The 12,372-nt window shown below is 36.1% G+C and overlaps 1 protein-coding gene across 3 annotated transcripts; it reads right to left on the minus strand.

Moving 5' to 3' along the window:
* Positions 1 to 2,501: 2,501 nt before the first annotated feature.
* On the minus strand, positions 2,502 to 9,162 carry LOC125661894 (uncharacterized). 3 transcript variants are annotated; one of them, XM_056146477.1, is made up of 7 exons: positions 8,582 to 9,162; positions 7,291 to 7,439; positions 6,407 to 6,467; positions 4,339 to 4,501; positions 3,789 to 3,897; positions 3,295 to 3,587; positions 2,502 to 2,627 (listed from the first exon to the last, which is right to left on the minus strand). In XM_056146477.1, exons 2-7 carry the CDS (start codon positions 7,430 to 7,432, stop codon positions 2,598 to 2,600), a joined length of 798 nt encoding a protein of 265 aa, XP_056002452.1. In that variant the 5' UTR covers positions 7,433 to 7,439; positions 8,582 to 9,162; the 3' UTR covers positions 2,502 to 2,597. The 3 variants fall into 3 exon arrangements, with proteins under 3 accessions (XP_056002452.1, XP_056002451.1, XP_056002453.1); XM_056146476.1 differs by lacking the exon at positions 8,582 to 9,162 and adding an exon at positions 8,136 to 8,251; XM_056146478.1 differs by lacking the exon at positions 8,582 to 9,162 and adding an exon at positions 7,759 to 8,132.
* Between the last annotated feature and the right edge of the window lie 3,210 nt (positions 9,163 to 12,372).

The raw sequence follows: 12,372 nt of genomic DNA on the forward strand, positions 1-12,372 counted from the left end.
TCAGATCTGTGTCATATAAATACACTTAGCAGTGTTTATATCATGAATGTATAAAGTCAGGTCTGTGTCATATAAATACACTTAGCAGTGTTTATATCATGAATGTATAAAGTCAGGTCTGTGTCATATAAATACACTTAGCAGTGTTTACATCATGTTTATGTATAAAGTCAGGTCTGTGTCATATAAATACATTTAGTGGTGTTCATAACATGTGTATGTATAAAGTCAGGTCTGTATCATATAAATACACTTAGTAGTGTTTCTATCGTATGTATGTATAAAGTCAGGTCTCTATCATAAAAATGCACTCCCATATAAGGAGGTCGTGCTTGTGAAAGATTCTACTGTGACACCATAATTTCTGACATTGTTGAAATCGGAATTCTCTGGTTCGGTATAAAGTTCAGCTTTTACAAGATAATTTATCTGCTAACCAGTCAGAGCTGGTGAGAGAGTATATATTGAATATTTTTTATTTATTATCATTGCGTTTTATTTAACCAACACAATTAATGCGTTCTGCGTGTACAACAAACTAAAACAAAGAACAAGAAACACATAAAAAAGACATAAAAATAAGAGTAGACAAAACTATGTTTATAGATTTTTCACCTACATAAAAACCGAATGATAGATTAAATGCAAGTCTTAAAAAATATGTTTTAAGTTTAGTTTAAAGTTTATTTTTAAAAACAGTACCCTAAATTAATCATTGAATCGATATGATCACTTGACTGAATGTATTCATTGTCTTTGTTTGTAAGGCTCATTATTACAACTGTATTTTAAACGAACTTGGCATTAATTCCACTTTTGGTAATCATACTTATACTCCAACTGCCCTTTCAAAAGACGAAATTATTCAAAACCATGCTTCAGTTTTAGACACATTTAATATTCCATTCAATGAGTCGAATGAATATGAGTTACCGTACCTATACTCGATTCCTAAACTACATAAAAACCCTTACAAACAAAGATACATTGTTGGATCCAGTAAATGTTCTACCAAGCCCCTATCTTTGCTCCTCACGAAAATGTTAACAGCTGTGAAGGAGAAACTTCAAACTCACTGTGCGACTACATATGCCAGAAGTGGTGTTAATCAAATGTGGATTCTAAAACATTCTAAAGAACTTTTAATAAACTTGAAATCACAGAATTTTTCCCAAATAAATAGTATTAAAACCTATGACTTTTCAACACTATACACGACCATTCCTCACGATAAATTAAAGACTAGACTTTTTGACATCATAGACAGTTGTTTCTTCGACAAAAACGGAAAACGGAAATATTCATACCTAGTGATCAGTCATTCAAAAACTTACTTTGTCAAACACCACTCTGATTCCACGCACAAGTACTCTGAAGTTAAAATAAAAAATATGCTAGAGTTCCTCATTGACAATATCTTCGTGGTCTTTGGTGATCAGGTCTTCCAACAGTCTGTTGGAATTCCCATGGGCACGAATTGTGTTCCTTTGTTAGCTGACCTGTTTTTATATTCATATGAAGCAGAATTTATTCAAAAACTTCTACGTGTGAAGAACAAATCTCTCGCTGTGACCTTCAATTCGACTCTTAGATATATCGATGACGTTTTGTCTATTAACAATGATAGCTTTCATTCATATGTCGATTTGATAAATCCCTGTGAGCTCGAAATAAAGGACACCACAGAGTCGTCCACTTCTGCTTCATACTTAGATATTTTATTAAAAGTAGACATTAACGGCAAACTGACAACTCAACTGTGTGACAAACGGGATGATTTCAGCTTCTCCATCGTCAACTTCCCATATTTATGTAGCAATATTCCATTATCACCTGCATATGGTGTTTATATATCTCAACTGATTCGATATGCAAGAGCTTGTTCTGGGTATAGTCAGTTTTTAAATCGAGGTAAGCTACTGACAAACAAGTTGATGGTACAGGGATTTCAACAGTCTCGATTGAAGTCAGCATTTCGCAAATTCTATGGTCGTTATAACGATCTAGTTCGTCAATACAACCTCGCATTGGGTCAAATTCTGTCTGACGTGTTTCATACCGATTGTTAAGCCGTTCTTGGCACACTGATTTTGACTGCGGATAACTCCGTTTACCTGATCAGGATATGGGGCTCACGGCGGGTGTGACCGGTCAACAGGGGATGCTTACTCCTCCTAGGCACCTGAATCCACCTCTGGTGTGTCTAGGGGTCCGTGTTTGCCCAACTATCTATTTTGTATTGCTTATAGGAATTATGACATTGATCACTGTTCGTTATCTTCACCTTGCATTCACGCTACAGATAATTTTCAAAATTGATATCTAATTTCTAGATAAATCTGAGAGTTTGTTAAATAAGGTATCGTGTATGGATTTGCTTTTAAATTGGTAAGTTATGTAAAAACTCATACAAAGTACTTTAGAACTGTAAACAGAGATACAGGAAAAGAAAATTACGTTATGAAACTTGGCTGAAGAACAATAATAAGCAACAAAAAGGGTTTTCATAGAATGGACCTTTAATGACAAAAAAGACACAGAACATTTCTGAGATTATAACTGCGTGTAACATCACTGCATATCTTAGAAACGTTTTTTCACGCATCAATGGCCCCAACATGCATGACCTACAATAATATAGCATTCCATTTATTGTTATGTAACAGAATACTGGTAATTAGTGTCACAATATGCTTCCCTGTAAGGTGGATAAGATGGGATTGGGTGGGGTACATGTAGGTGGGTTGGGGTAGATTGGATGTGATTGGGTGGGTGCGGTGGGGTAGGTGGGATCGGATTGGGTGGGGTAGGTGGGATCGGATTGGGTGGGGTAGGTGAGATGGGATTGTGTGGTTGTTGTGAGGTAAGTGGGATGGGGTTCGGCGGAGTAGGTGGGATGGGTGCGGTGGGTAGGTGGGATGGGATTGGGTGTGGTGGGTTAGGTGGGATGGAGTTGGGTGGGGTAGGTGGGATGGGGTAGGATTGATGAGAGTAAGGTGGGAGTGTATATGTAGATGTACATAGATTTGCAAATATGTCTGTTCATAATTGAATATTTAAATGTTTTATGTTTTCCATACTTTTCATGAAGTTCATAATAACCTCATGTATGTTAAGAATGACAATAATTTATTTCTGAATTGAACGATAGAGCTAAATATATTTATGGGTTTAACAATCGGAAGTGTTTTCTATCCATCCATAGGAAATGTTCATATATTTATCTGTATTTATCTGTATGATTTGGTCATGGAGATTTAGCTCAATTTGTTTAACTATATCACTTGAACTAACCGTGACAGATTTTCGTCTTTGCTGCGGAGGAGTCATTCCTTCTTCTTCCGGTATGCAGCCAAACCTTTTCGGGTCTTTAAAGTTGTAACCCTGGGGTAGGTTGAGAATGGATGACAACCGTCGTCCAACCGATCTAGCCACTTCAAGATCCGGTTTAATACCACTGCTAACCAGACGAGTTACTAGGAAGCCAATCGCTGCCCATGAGCCAAGCATCACGATCCCGACCAGAATGGCAATAAGGTATACAAACAACCTCTCCATGCACAAGTTGGGGAAGAATCTTTCTTCTACTATCAATACAAATACTCATCATTCATGTATGATATAATAGATGAAAGAACGAAATACATGCTTTTAATCTTCTTTTTGGTTTGAATAGAGAACACGTCTGACAAATATCGCGGTTTACCCATAAATACTTTGTAAATGAAACCTCTTTAGTGAAAACTTGATGATATTAGAAAATGTGTCACAATTTCTTAAGGAATCACATGTTTGATTCTGTAGAGGTGAAATCACGCGGATTCGCGTTCCCACTGTTATCTCGTTGACCTCGTCAGCGGCTCTTCTGATTTTGTTCGCATTTCCTGAGCAGTGAGTCTGACAATGAAAGTGAAAGGTTGAACACATATTATTTATGTTGAAGAATTCAGCTCAAAACAGTTCGTCCAAGAGGTGAAGAGGGTATCAGAATATTCTTTGTTTCTTTTTAGCGCTACCTGTATCCAAGATAATCTGCACACACTTAATATCTGATCACGTGATCTTGTGTTAATGCAAGTAAGTGTACTTTGGGGTATAATTAACAGTAAATATATCTATCTCTTTATCTATCTATCTCCTATTGTATCTCTATAATCCCTCATACTGTCTCTCTATCTCTCTCCTATTGCTTCTTTTTCTTTCTCTCCTATTGTCCATAATTATGTCTGTTATATTCTCACTCTGTCTCCCATACTGTCTCTCTATCCTATTCTCTCTATCCTCTCTCTTTCTCTCTCTCTCTCTCTCTCTCTCTCTCTCTCTCTCTCTCTCTCTCACCCGTTGACAGTCTCCACGACACACAGACAGCTGACACGTGAAAATCACATCCGCCTCCGCTTCGCCATTAAGGTTCGTAGGTTGGAACGCCCGGAAGTTAGATTCCAGCGCCCCTCTGTTCTTCTTCTCAAAGTTTGGAAACAATTCCAAATCCGGGGCGCATCTAAGTAGGGAGATACGTCATCAATTGTAGTGTTTCATGGGGTCTACATATTCATTATTTCATGAATTACTGTAAGTTCCTAAATATACAAGGAATTCATTATTGCGTAATTTTGTGAGAAGCATCACTCGCGAATTAATTTTATTTTTATATAGCTAAAATGCATGTAAAGACTCTAGATCAACAGTGGATCGCGAATATATGACGTATACGAATCATTTCGCGATATTAAGCACTCGCGTATAAAAAGGAATTTACAGCATTACATTCATGTATATTCTGATATACGTCTTCGAAAACCTTCAAAAATCCATTTATACATTTTCCTCATCATCGTTTTACATAGAATAGCAACATATCTAGTGTTTATATATCTAGAGTTAGAATGAATGAATAATTGAGCTTTTGATTGATTGATTGATTGATTGATTGAATGAATCTTATTTAACTCCTTCTCGAGAATTTTGCACTCATATGGAGACGTCTATTGAACGTTTGAAAATACATAAAGCTCCACGCCAGCATAGAAGTATGATGTAAGTACTGATATAAGTACTGATGTAAGAATGTCTGATGTAAGTACTGATCTAAGTACTGATGTAAGTACACTTGATGTAAGTACTGATGTAAGTATGTTTGATGTAAGTATGCCTGATGTAAGTACTGATGTAAGTACTGATATAAGTATGCCTGATGTAAGTACTGATGTAAGTACTAATGTAAGTACGCATGATGTAAGTACGCTTGATGTAAGTACTGATGTAACTACTGATCTAAGAACTGATGTAAGTACACTTGATGTAAGTACTGATGTAAGTATGTTTGATGTAAGTATGCCTGATGTAAGTACTGATGTAAGTACACTTGATGTAACTACTGATCTAAGTACTGATGTAAGTACACTTGATGTAAGTACTGATGTAAGTATGTTTGATGTAAGTATGCCTGATGTAAGTACTGATGTAAGTACTGATATAAGTATGCCTGATGTAAGTACTGATGCAAGTACTAATGTAAGTACGCATGATGTAAGTACGCTTGATGTAAGTACTGATGTAACTACTGATCTAAGAACTGATGTAAGTACACTTGATGTAAGTACTGATGTAAGTATGTTTGATGTAAGTACTGATGTAAGTATGCTTGATGTAAGCACTTATGTAAGTACTGATGTAAGTACTGATCTAACTACGTCTGATGTAAGTACTGATTTAAGTACGCCTGATGTAAATACTGATGTAAGTACACCTGCTGTAAGTAGTGATGTAAGTACTGATGTAAGTACACCTGATTTAAGTACGTCTGATGTAAGTATGACTGATGTAAGAACTGATGTAAGTACGCCTGATTTAAGTACTGATGTAAGTACGCATGATGTAAATAGGCCTGATGCGCTTCGTGAAGTAGGTCGGTGTGAAGCATTGCAATCCACACCCTCATGTATTTTTCGAAAATAAATGTATTTCTTATATTTACATTCTACTTTCATTTATGGTGGAATTCCCACACTTAAAATACGATATCTATCAATTCGTCCCGTATACGCGTATTTCTTACACCTGTGATGTTGTGTTAATCAGAATACTTTAAATCACTCACTCGTATGTTAATTAGAATACTTTAAATCACTCACTCGTATGTTAATTAGAATACTTTAAATCACTCACTCGTATGTTAATTAGAATACTTTAAATCACTCACTCGTATGTTAATTAGAATACTTTAAATCACTCACTCGTATGTTAATCAGAATACTTTAAATCACTCACTCGTATGTTAATTAGAATACTTTAAATCACTCACTCGTATGTTAATCAGAATACTTTAAATCACTCACTCGTATGTTAATCAGAATACTTTAAATCACTCATTCGTATGTTAATCAGAATACTTTAAATCACTTACTCGTGTCTTATGATGGGTATCACAGCCGCAGTGCAGTCTTTGGCTCGAATGTCAAAACTATCTGTAAAGAAATAAAATCCTTACAATACTATATTCAGTTTGATTGATTGATTGTATCTCGTTTAACGTCCCTCTCGAGAATATTTCACTCATATGGAGACGTCACCATCGTCGGTGAAAAGCTGCAAAATTTAGGCTTACGCTCGGCGCTTACGACCTTTGAGCAAGGACGGTCTTTATCGTGCAACATCTGCTGTGACAAGATACCTCGGTTTTAGCTGTCTCATCCTAAGAACTGTCCCATTTAGTCGTCACTTACGACAAGCAAGGGGGTACTAAGGATGTATTCTAACCCGGATCCCCACGGGATTACAATTTAACTATTCAATTGCAACTCTGAGTGTCCTCTCAGACATCGAACTAACGCTTGTCTGTACTGAACATTATGGCAGCAAAGCACCCCGATAGCGATAGTCTTCATATCATATACATGTAAAGAAGTAATACATGTATTTTGTTATGTATGTGGAAAACAGAATTTTTAGAGACTTGAAAATGTATCCCACATTGAAAAACACACACAACAAAATTGTTTAGCATACTATTGCATAATAATTGTATGATTACAAATATCTCAAATCTAATTGAATTAGCAGGTACGAAAGAAAAGACATGGTATTATTTCTTACCTTTTCATTTGTAATACACAGTATAAAACAAAGTGCATATTACTAGAATTGTTTTTCTTACATTCTTTGAGCAAATTTGTGAATAAAAAAGACATTTAGGATTGTTTAACAGCATTTCAGACAGTTACAAATATTTATCAATTTGGTGTGACTTCCGGAAATGATTGCTGTCGCGGGAGGTTTCTAGTGTCTCACCTTGATAATCTTCTTCCAGCTTGATTTCCATTCCGAGGGGGTCATTTAGGGTCACGACTCCTTTACTGACGTCAACGCTGTGCGAAAAGACGCGCATGCGTGCTTTAGGTTTCTCCGTTTTATTAACCCCTGTGCTGTCCATACCTTCGCTGAAACAAAAGTTGATTCGTACAATTAGATTTTTGAGAAAAGGTACATACAAAACAATGTGCAGTTAGTCGTTTCTATTCATGATTACCTTGTATTATGATTTTTTTTGGAAAAATATTAGCGAGCGCAGCGAGCCAGCACGGAGCGCTGGCTCGTACTGCGAGCTCTAATGACTAGAGCGCGAGAAATAATCCGAGCTAAATCTCAACCTCTAACAAGAATTTTTTTTGACGTCAATCCAAGAAGTCCCTCGTACAAAATGGCGGATGGTTCGATTCGTAAAATAATAATAAAAAAAATCTGTGAAGTATTACAAACCTTTCTTATTTGAAAGGAAAGAATGAAAATCATATTCTTTCCCCTTTCTTTTTCTTTTTGAAATATTGTCTGAAGAAATGTAAACAGTCACGTCACAACTACCAGGCTACGTCACAACACGCTTGTTGCATTTCCCGCTAAACTGGTTCCTACATTGGCGAGAAGAGCAAGACAGTAATCCTATGTATTGACAGTGAACCAGATCAGTTTTCCTTGTTTTCAATATAAATTTTTTGAAAATGTATTCAGATATGCTGCGCTCGCCCCAACGGTCACACCGTAATCATATTAATATCCACATTACTATATACATTTTAGATATACAAGCAATACAAAACCGTTGTTTGCTGTGTGCTTTACACAGATACGAAACTAACCCCGGAAATACAACTCCGTTCACCAATATGTCTGAGAGGTCCAGCATGCACATTATCGGGATTACTCTGTCGTCCCCGGTCTGAACTTCCTGTCGTTTCTGCACGACTACTCTGAATACAACATCCTGAGCAAAATCAGTCAAATCGATTACATTACTGTTTCACCCTGACTGATAAATACTGAAATGCTATGCTTTGATTCGCCCCATTTGTTGGTATATGCAAACACTTGGGATTATCAACTTTATAAATATACATGGATTGTGAAAATGACCGCTTGTAATTTTGGAAGTATCATTTAGGGACTGTTGATAATAACTCACGTACCAAGATGAAGTTACAATATTAAAAAATGGACCGATTAAGTTTTGAAACAGATATGTCCAGACAAGATAACCAGAACAGATATTTTGAGTTTTATCTATAAAGAGTGATAACAGACTTACATATTGAATATCACACACTCCGAAATCGAAAGTCAACTGCTGTGGCGTATTAGTGGTTGTATGCTTACAAGCACTCCCGCGACCTTGAATGAAGACGAGACCTTCTTCGGAAGCGTTCATGAGATGCAGCTTGAGTTCCGAATTAGTACAACTTTCGACTGTCACTAAAGCGAACAAAAGTAAATTAAAAGACATCTAATTCAGGACAACGCACTCGGCAAATTACACATCCTATAATAAACGACAGTTTCTTTTCTTTTTTTTCCTCACATGGTTTTCCAAAATAAAAACATATCAATTGAACACAAAACGATACTGACAAAGACTTTGATGGGAATCCTCAATGTTAAAGTAGACATATAAAAAACAGAAAAGTTGATTTTGCAAAATAAAAAATGAATCAAATCATGTATATTCCTTATTCTACTAAAGCGAGTACTTAATACCGGAAAATGACTCGTCGATGTCAAATTGCGAGAGAACGAGTTCGCGAATGGTCTGTTGATAGAATTTTTTTTACATGTATTTCGCGAGTATGATAATAAAAGAGTAATAACAGGATGATAAATTCCTCGTGTATTATCAGTAATCCGCAGCATCTTATCTCTATTTCAGTTGATTTTGAATCAGTTTACACTCCTGTGGGTCCACTTACCTTGTGGGTCAAATAGTGAGTGACCACTACCGATGGTCATACTCAGGACAGCCAGGACCAGCATTCTAGACGGATGTCCGAGCATTCTATACATTATATGAATAAAGCTACAATATGTAAAAGGAATTAGTTCAATTTGTGAATTTTTCTAAATATGTTCTATGAAAAAATGATTTTCCACGTGTGTTGTTATTTAGATCACTAAGAGTAATACTTGTATCATGTTTTTCTCTGTATCCAAGATTTTGAAAAGAGTATTTCAATACAGACCCAAAGTATCTGAGAGGCAGCAAACCGTATAAAAAGATTGTGAACAAATATAATAGTGATTAGTCTCATCAATCCTAAGAAGAATACAAAATGAAGAAAAAGCAACCATGGACCTCTGGGGGTATGTTCGGAATACTGGCGGCTAAGTGATGTTGAATTCCGAATTTATATAAGACATCCAACTACACACATTACAGTCTCCTTTAAAGTCAACATTTCGCAAATTATATGGTCGATGTAACGATCTAGTTTGCCAATACAACCTATCATTTGGGTCAAATGCTGTCTGACGGGTTCCATACCGATAGTTAGGCCGTTCTTGGCACATTGATCATTTGACTACACATTACTCCGTTTACCTGATCAAGATATAGGTTTCACAGCGGATGTAACTGGTCAACAGGGGATGCTTACTGCTCCTAGGCACCTGATCCCACCTCTGGTGTGTCCAGGAGTCTGTGTTTGCCCAACTCTCCATTTTGTATTCCTTATAGGAGTTACTAGTATGAGATTAATCACTGTTCCTTATCTTCACCTTTCCTTACGTTTATAAAGGACAGTCCAAGTGATTTTTCAAATAAGGGAAGCGTTTATGAATTTATTTTCAAAAAGGAATCACTGTTAGTTACCATTACTTGTTTGTAGATATATCATCTTACCTTGCATCCCAGACAGGCGAGAGAATAATGATCATAATCACAAGGAGTTGGACAATGTCACGTGATATCAAATTATTCAATGATATTTCACCTTTTCTCCGACGTCACAGAAAACATTTTCTACTAATCAAATAAACTAGGACATAATGATACTGATTAGTTACAATCATTGCGCATTAATTATTCATTTATTGTAACCTTTGGCCTTATCAAATAATATCGTTACATCATTATAGCAGTATATTAATATTCATGTTTCGTTATGACAGTATGTATAATGTGTCCGTGTACTAAGTGAATAATACAAAATTCACCATAATTTTTATTTGAGCTTGAAATTTAAAAAAACATACACCATGTACATACATTTATATCACAATATTGAACGTCATGATTTTGATATGATATGAAACGCATTCAATACATCAAGCCCGGTCTAAATTGTATCTTATTTTAACATCACTTTTATATATCCCTGAGATAAAACAGTTTGAAGTGTTTGTTATACCGCAGTTTCATCCTTTTTGGTCTCTTTGCTTTCCTTTGGTGTCACAGATTTAGTGACGTATAGAAAACCAGACATGGAAACCATTTGCTGCTGAATCTTGCTTCGAAGGAAGACGGAATATGTCACAAAGGTCAAGGTCGCAAGAGCGACAACGGGCGGAAGTAGATACAGGACGAAGATGTGCATGCAGAGTTCATCCGGATCTGACAAAAACATGTCAACAAACAAATAAATAACGTGTTACATCACAGTTACTAATAAGGCGTGCACACAGAGTTCATCTGGATCTGATAAACACATGTCAACAAATAAATGACGTATTACATCACAGTTACTAATTTCGTGTAGATCGTGTCGGTTAACAATTTCTACAGATACTTTTTTGTTAAACTGAATGTACTTCAAAGGGATTAAATTATCAATGTATCTAGATATCAATATAACAGAGTATTGGTATATCTTTATAACAGAATATTAGTTATATCAATATATATATATATATATATATATATATATATATATATAAAGCACAAACAAACGATTATAACACCCAGCCTTACGTTTACCGATAGGATCTAAACGATACATGTGATAATCAATTAATTAATATATAAAGCACTAAATAATCACAAATACGTACCGAAAATTTTCACCCCAGCCCGAGGTCGAACCAGCGACGTACGGCACCCACCGCCTAGCAAGATTGTCAAACTAGTGCGTAAGTCCACTCGGCCACAACGACTTGCCGTACGTGATTATTTAGTGCTTTATATATATATATATCAGAGTATATAAACATATCATTATAACAGCATATCATAATATGTAAATATAGCAATATATTATTATAGGCTTCACGGCGGGTGTGACCAGTCGACAGGGGATGCTTACTCCTCTCAGGCACTTGATCCCACCTCTGATGTGTCCAGGGGTCCGTGTTTGCCCAACTGTCTATTTTGTATTGCTTATAGGAGTTGTGAGATTGATCACTGTTCGTTATCTTCACCTTTCATTATATAACTTACATGTATTCGTGGTATGGGGGTGTATAAGCAGTATATCATTATTATATATAGCTTACCTGTGGCCTGGGGTGTGTAAGTCGGATTGGACACGATATAACGGTTCCCTATGTATGTGTTTCCCAGAGTCTTCCTCAAATCTCGTCTTACTCGAGATATACCAGGGATGACATTTCGCTTCCGCCTAGTACTACATGTTTCCTGTAAAATTCAAAATCCCATCTACGGTTTTTTTCTAGAGAGAGTATGCGATTTGTTAGATTATGGAAACGTTTCTTTTTTAACCTATTCTAAACAGGTTTCCTTTCTGGATCTAAGAAGAAAATTAAAATTTTACTTGCGTCAAAACATTCTCCAAGACAAAGTTCAAGAGTACATGAGAACGTCATGGTCACCTTGGTGTTTGTCAGCGTAGTCGTCCTAAACACATTAAATGATGACATCATCATACCTCGTCCTAGACGTGTGAAGTCTGGAAAGATTTCCGGTTCACAGGCACAGCTGTTGAAAAAAAGTTTTAGTTTTGAAATATTCTGGTGAAGATATTTCTGATTTTGTAAATTACCTTTTTGTATGTAGGGGCATTTTATCCTAGAAAAATTCGTCGCAGTTGGTGACAAGATCAAATACAAAATGCTGATCAAAATGTTGTACTTACAATGTATCTGTGATGGAGA

This window comes from Ostrea edulis, chromosome 8 (assembly GCF_947568905.1).
Source record: "Ostrea edulis chromosome 8, xbOstEdul1.1, whole genome shotgun sequence".
In the NCBI taxonomy this organism is placed as follows: domain Eukaryota; kingdom Metazoa; phylum Mollusca; class Bivalvia; order Ostreida; family Ostreidae; genus Ostrea; species Ostrea edulis.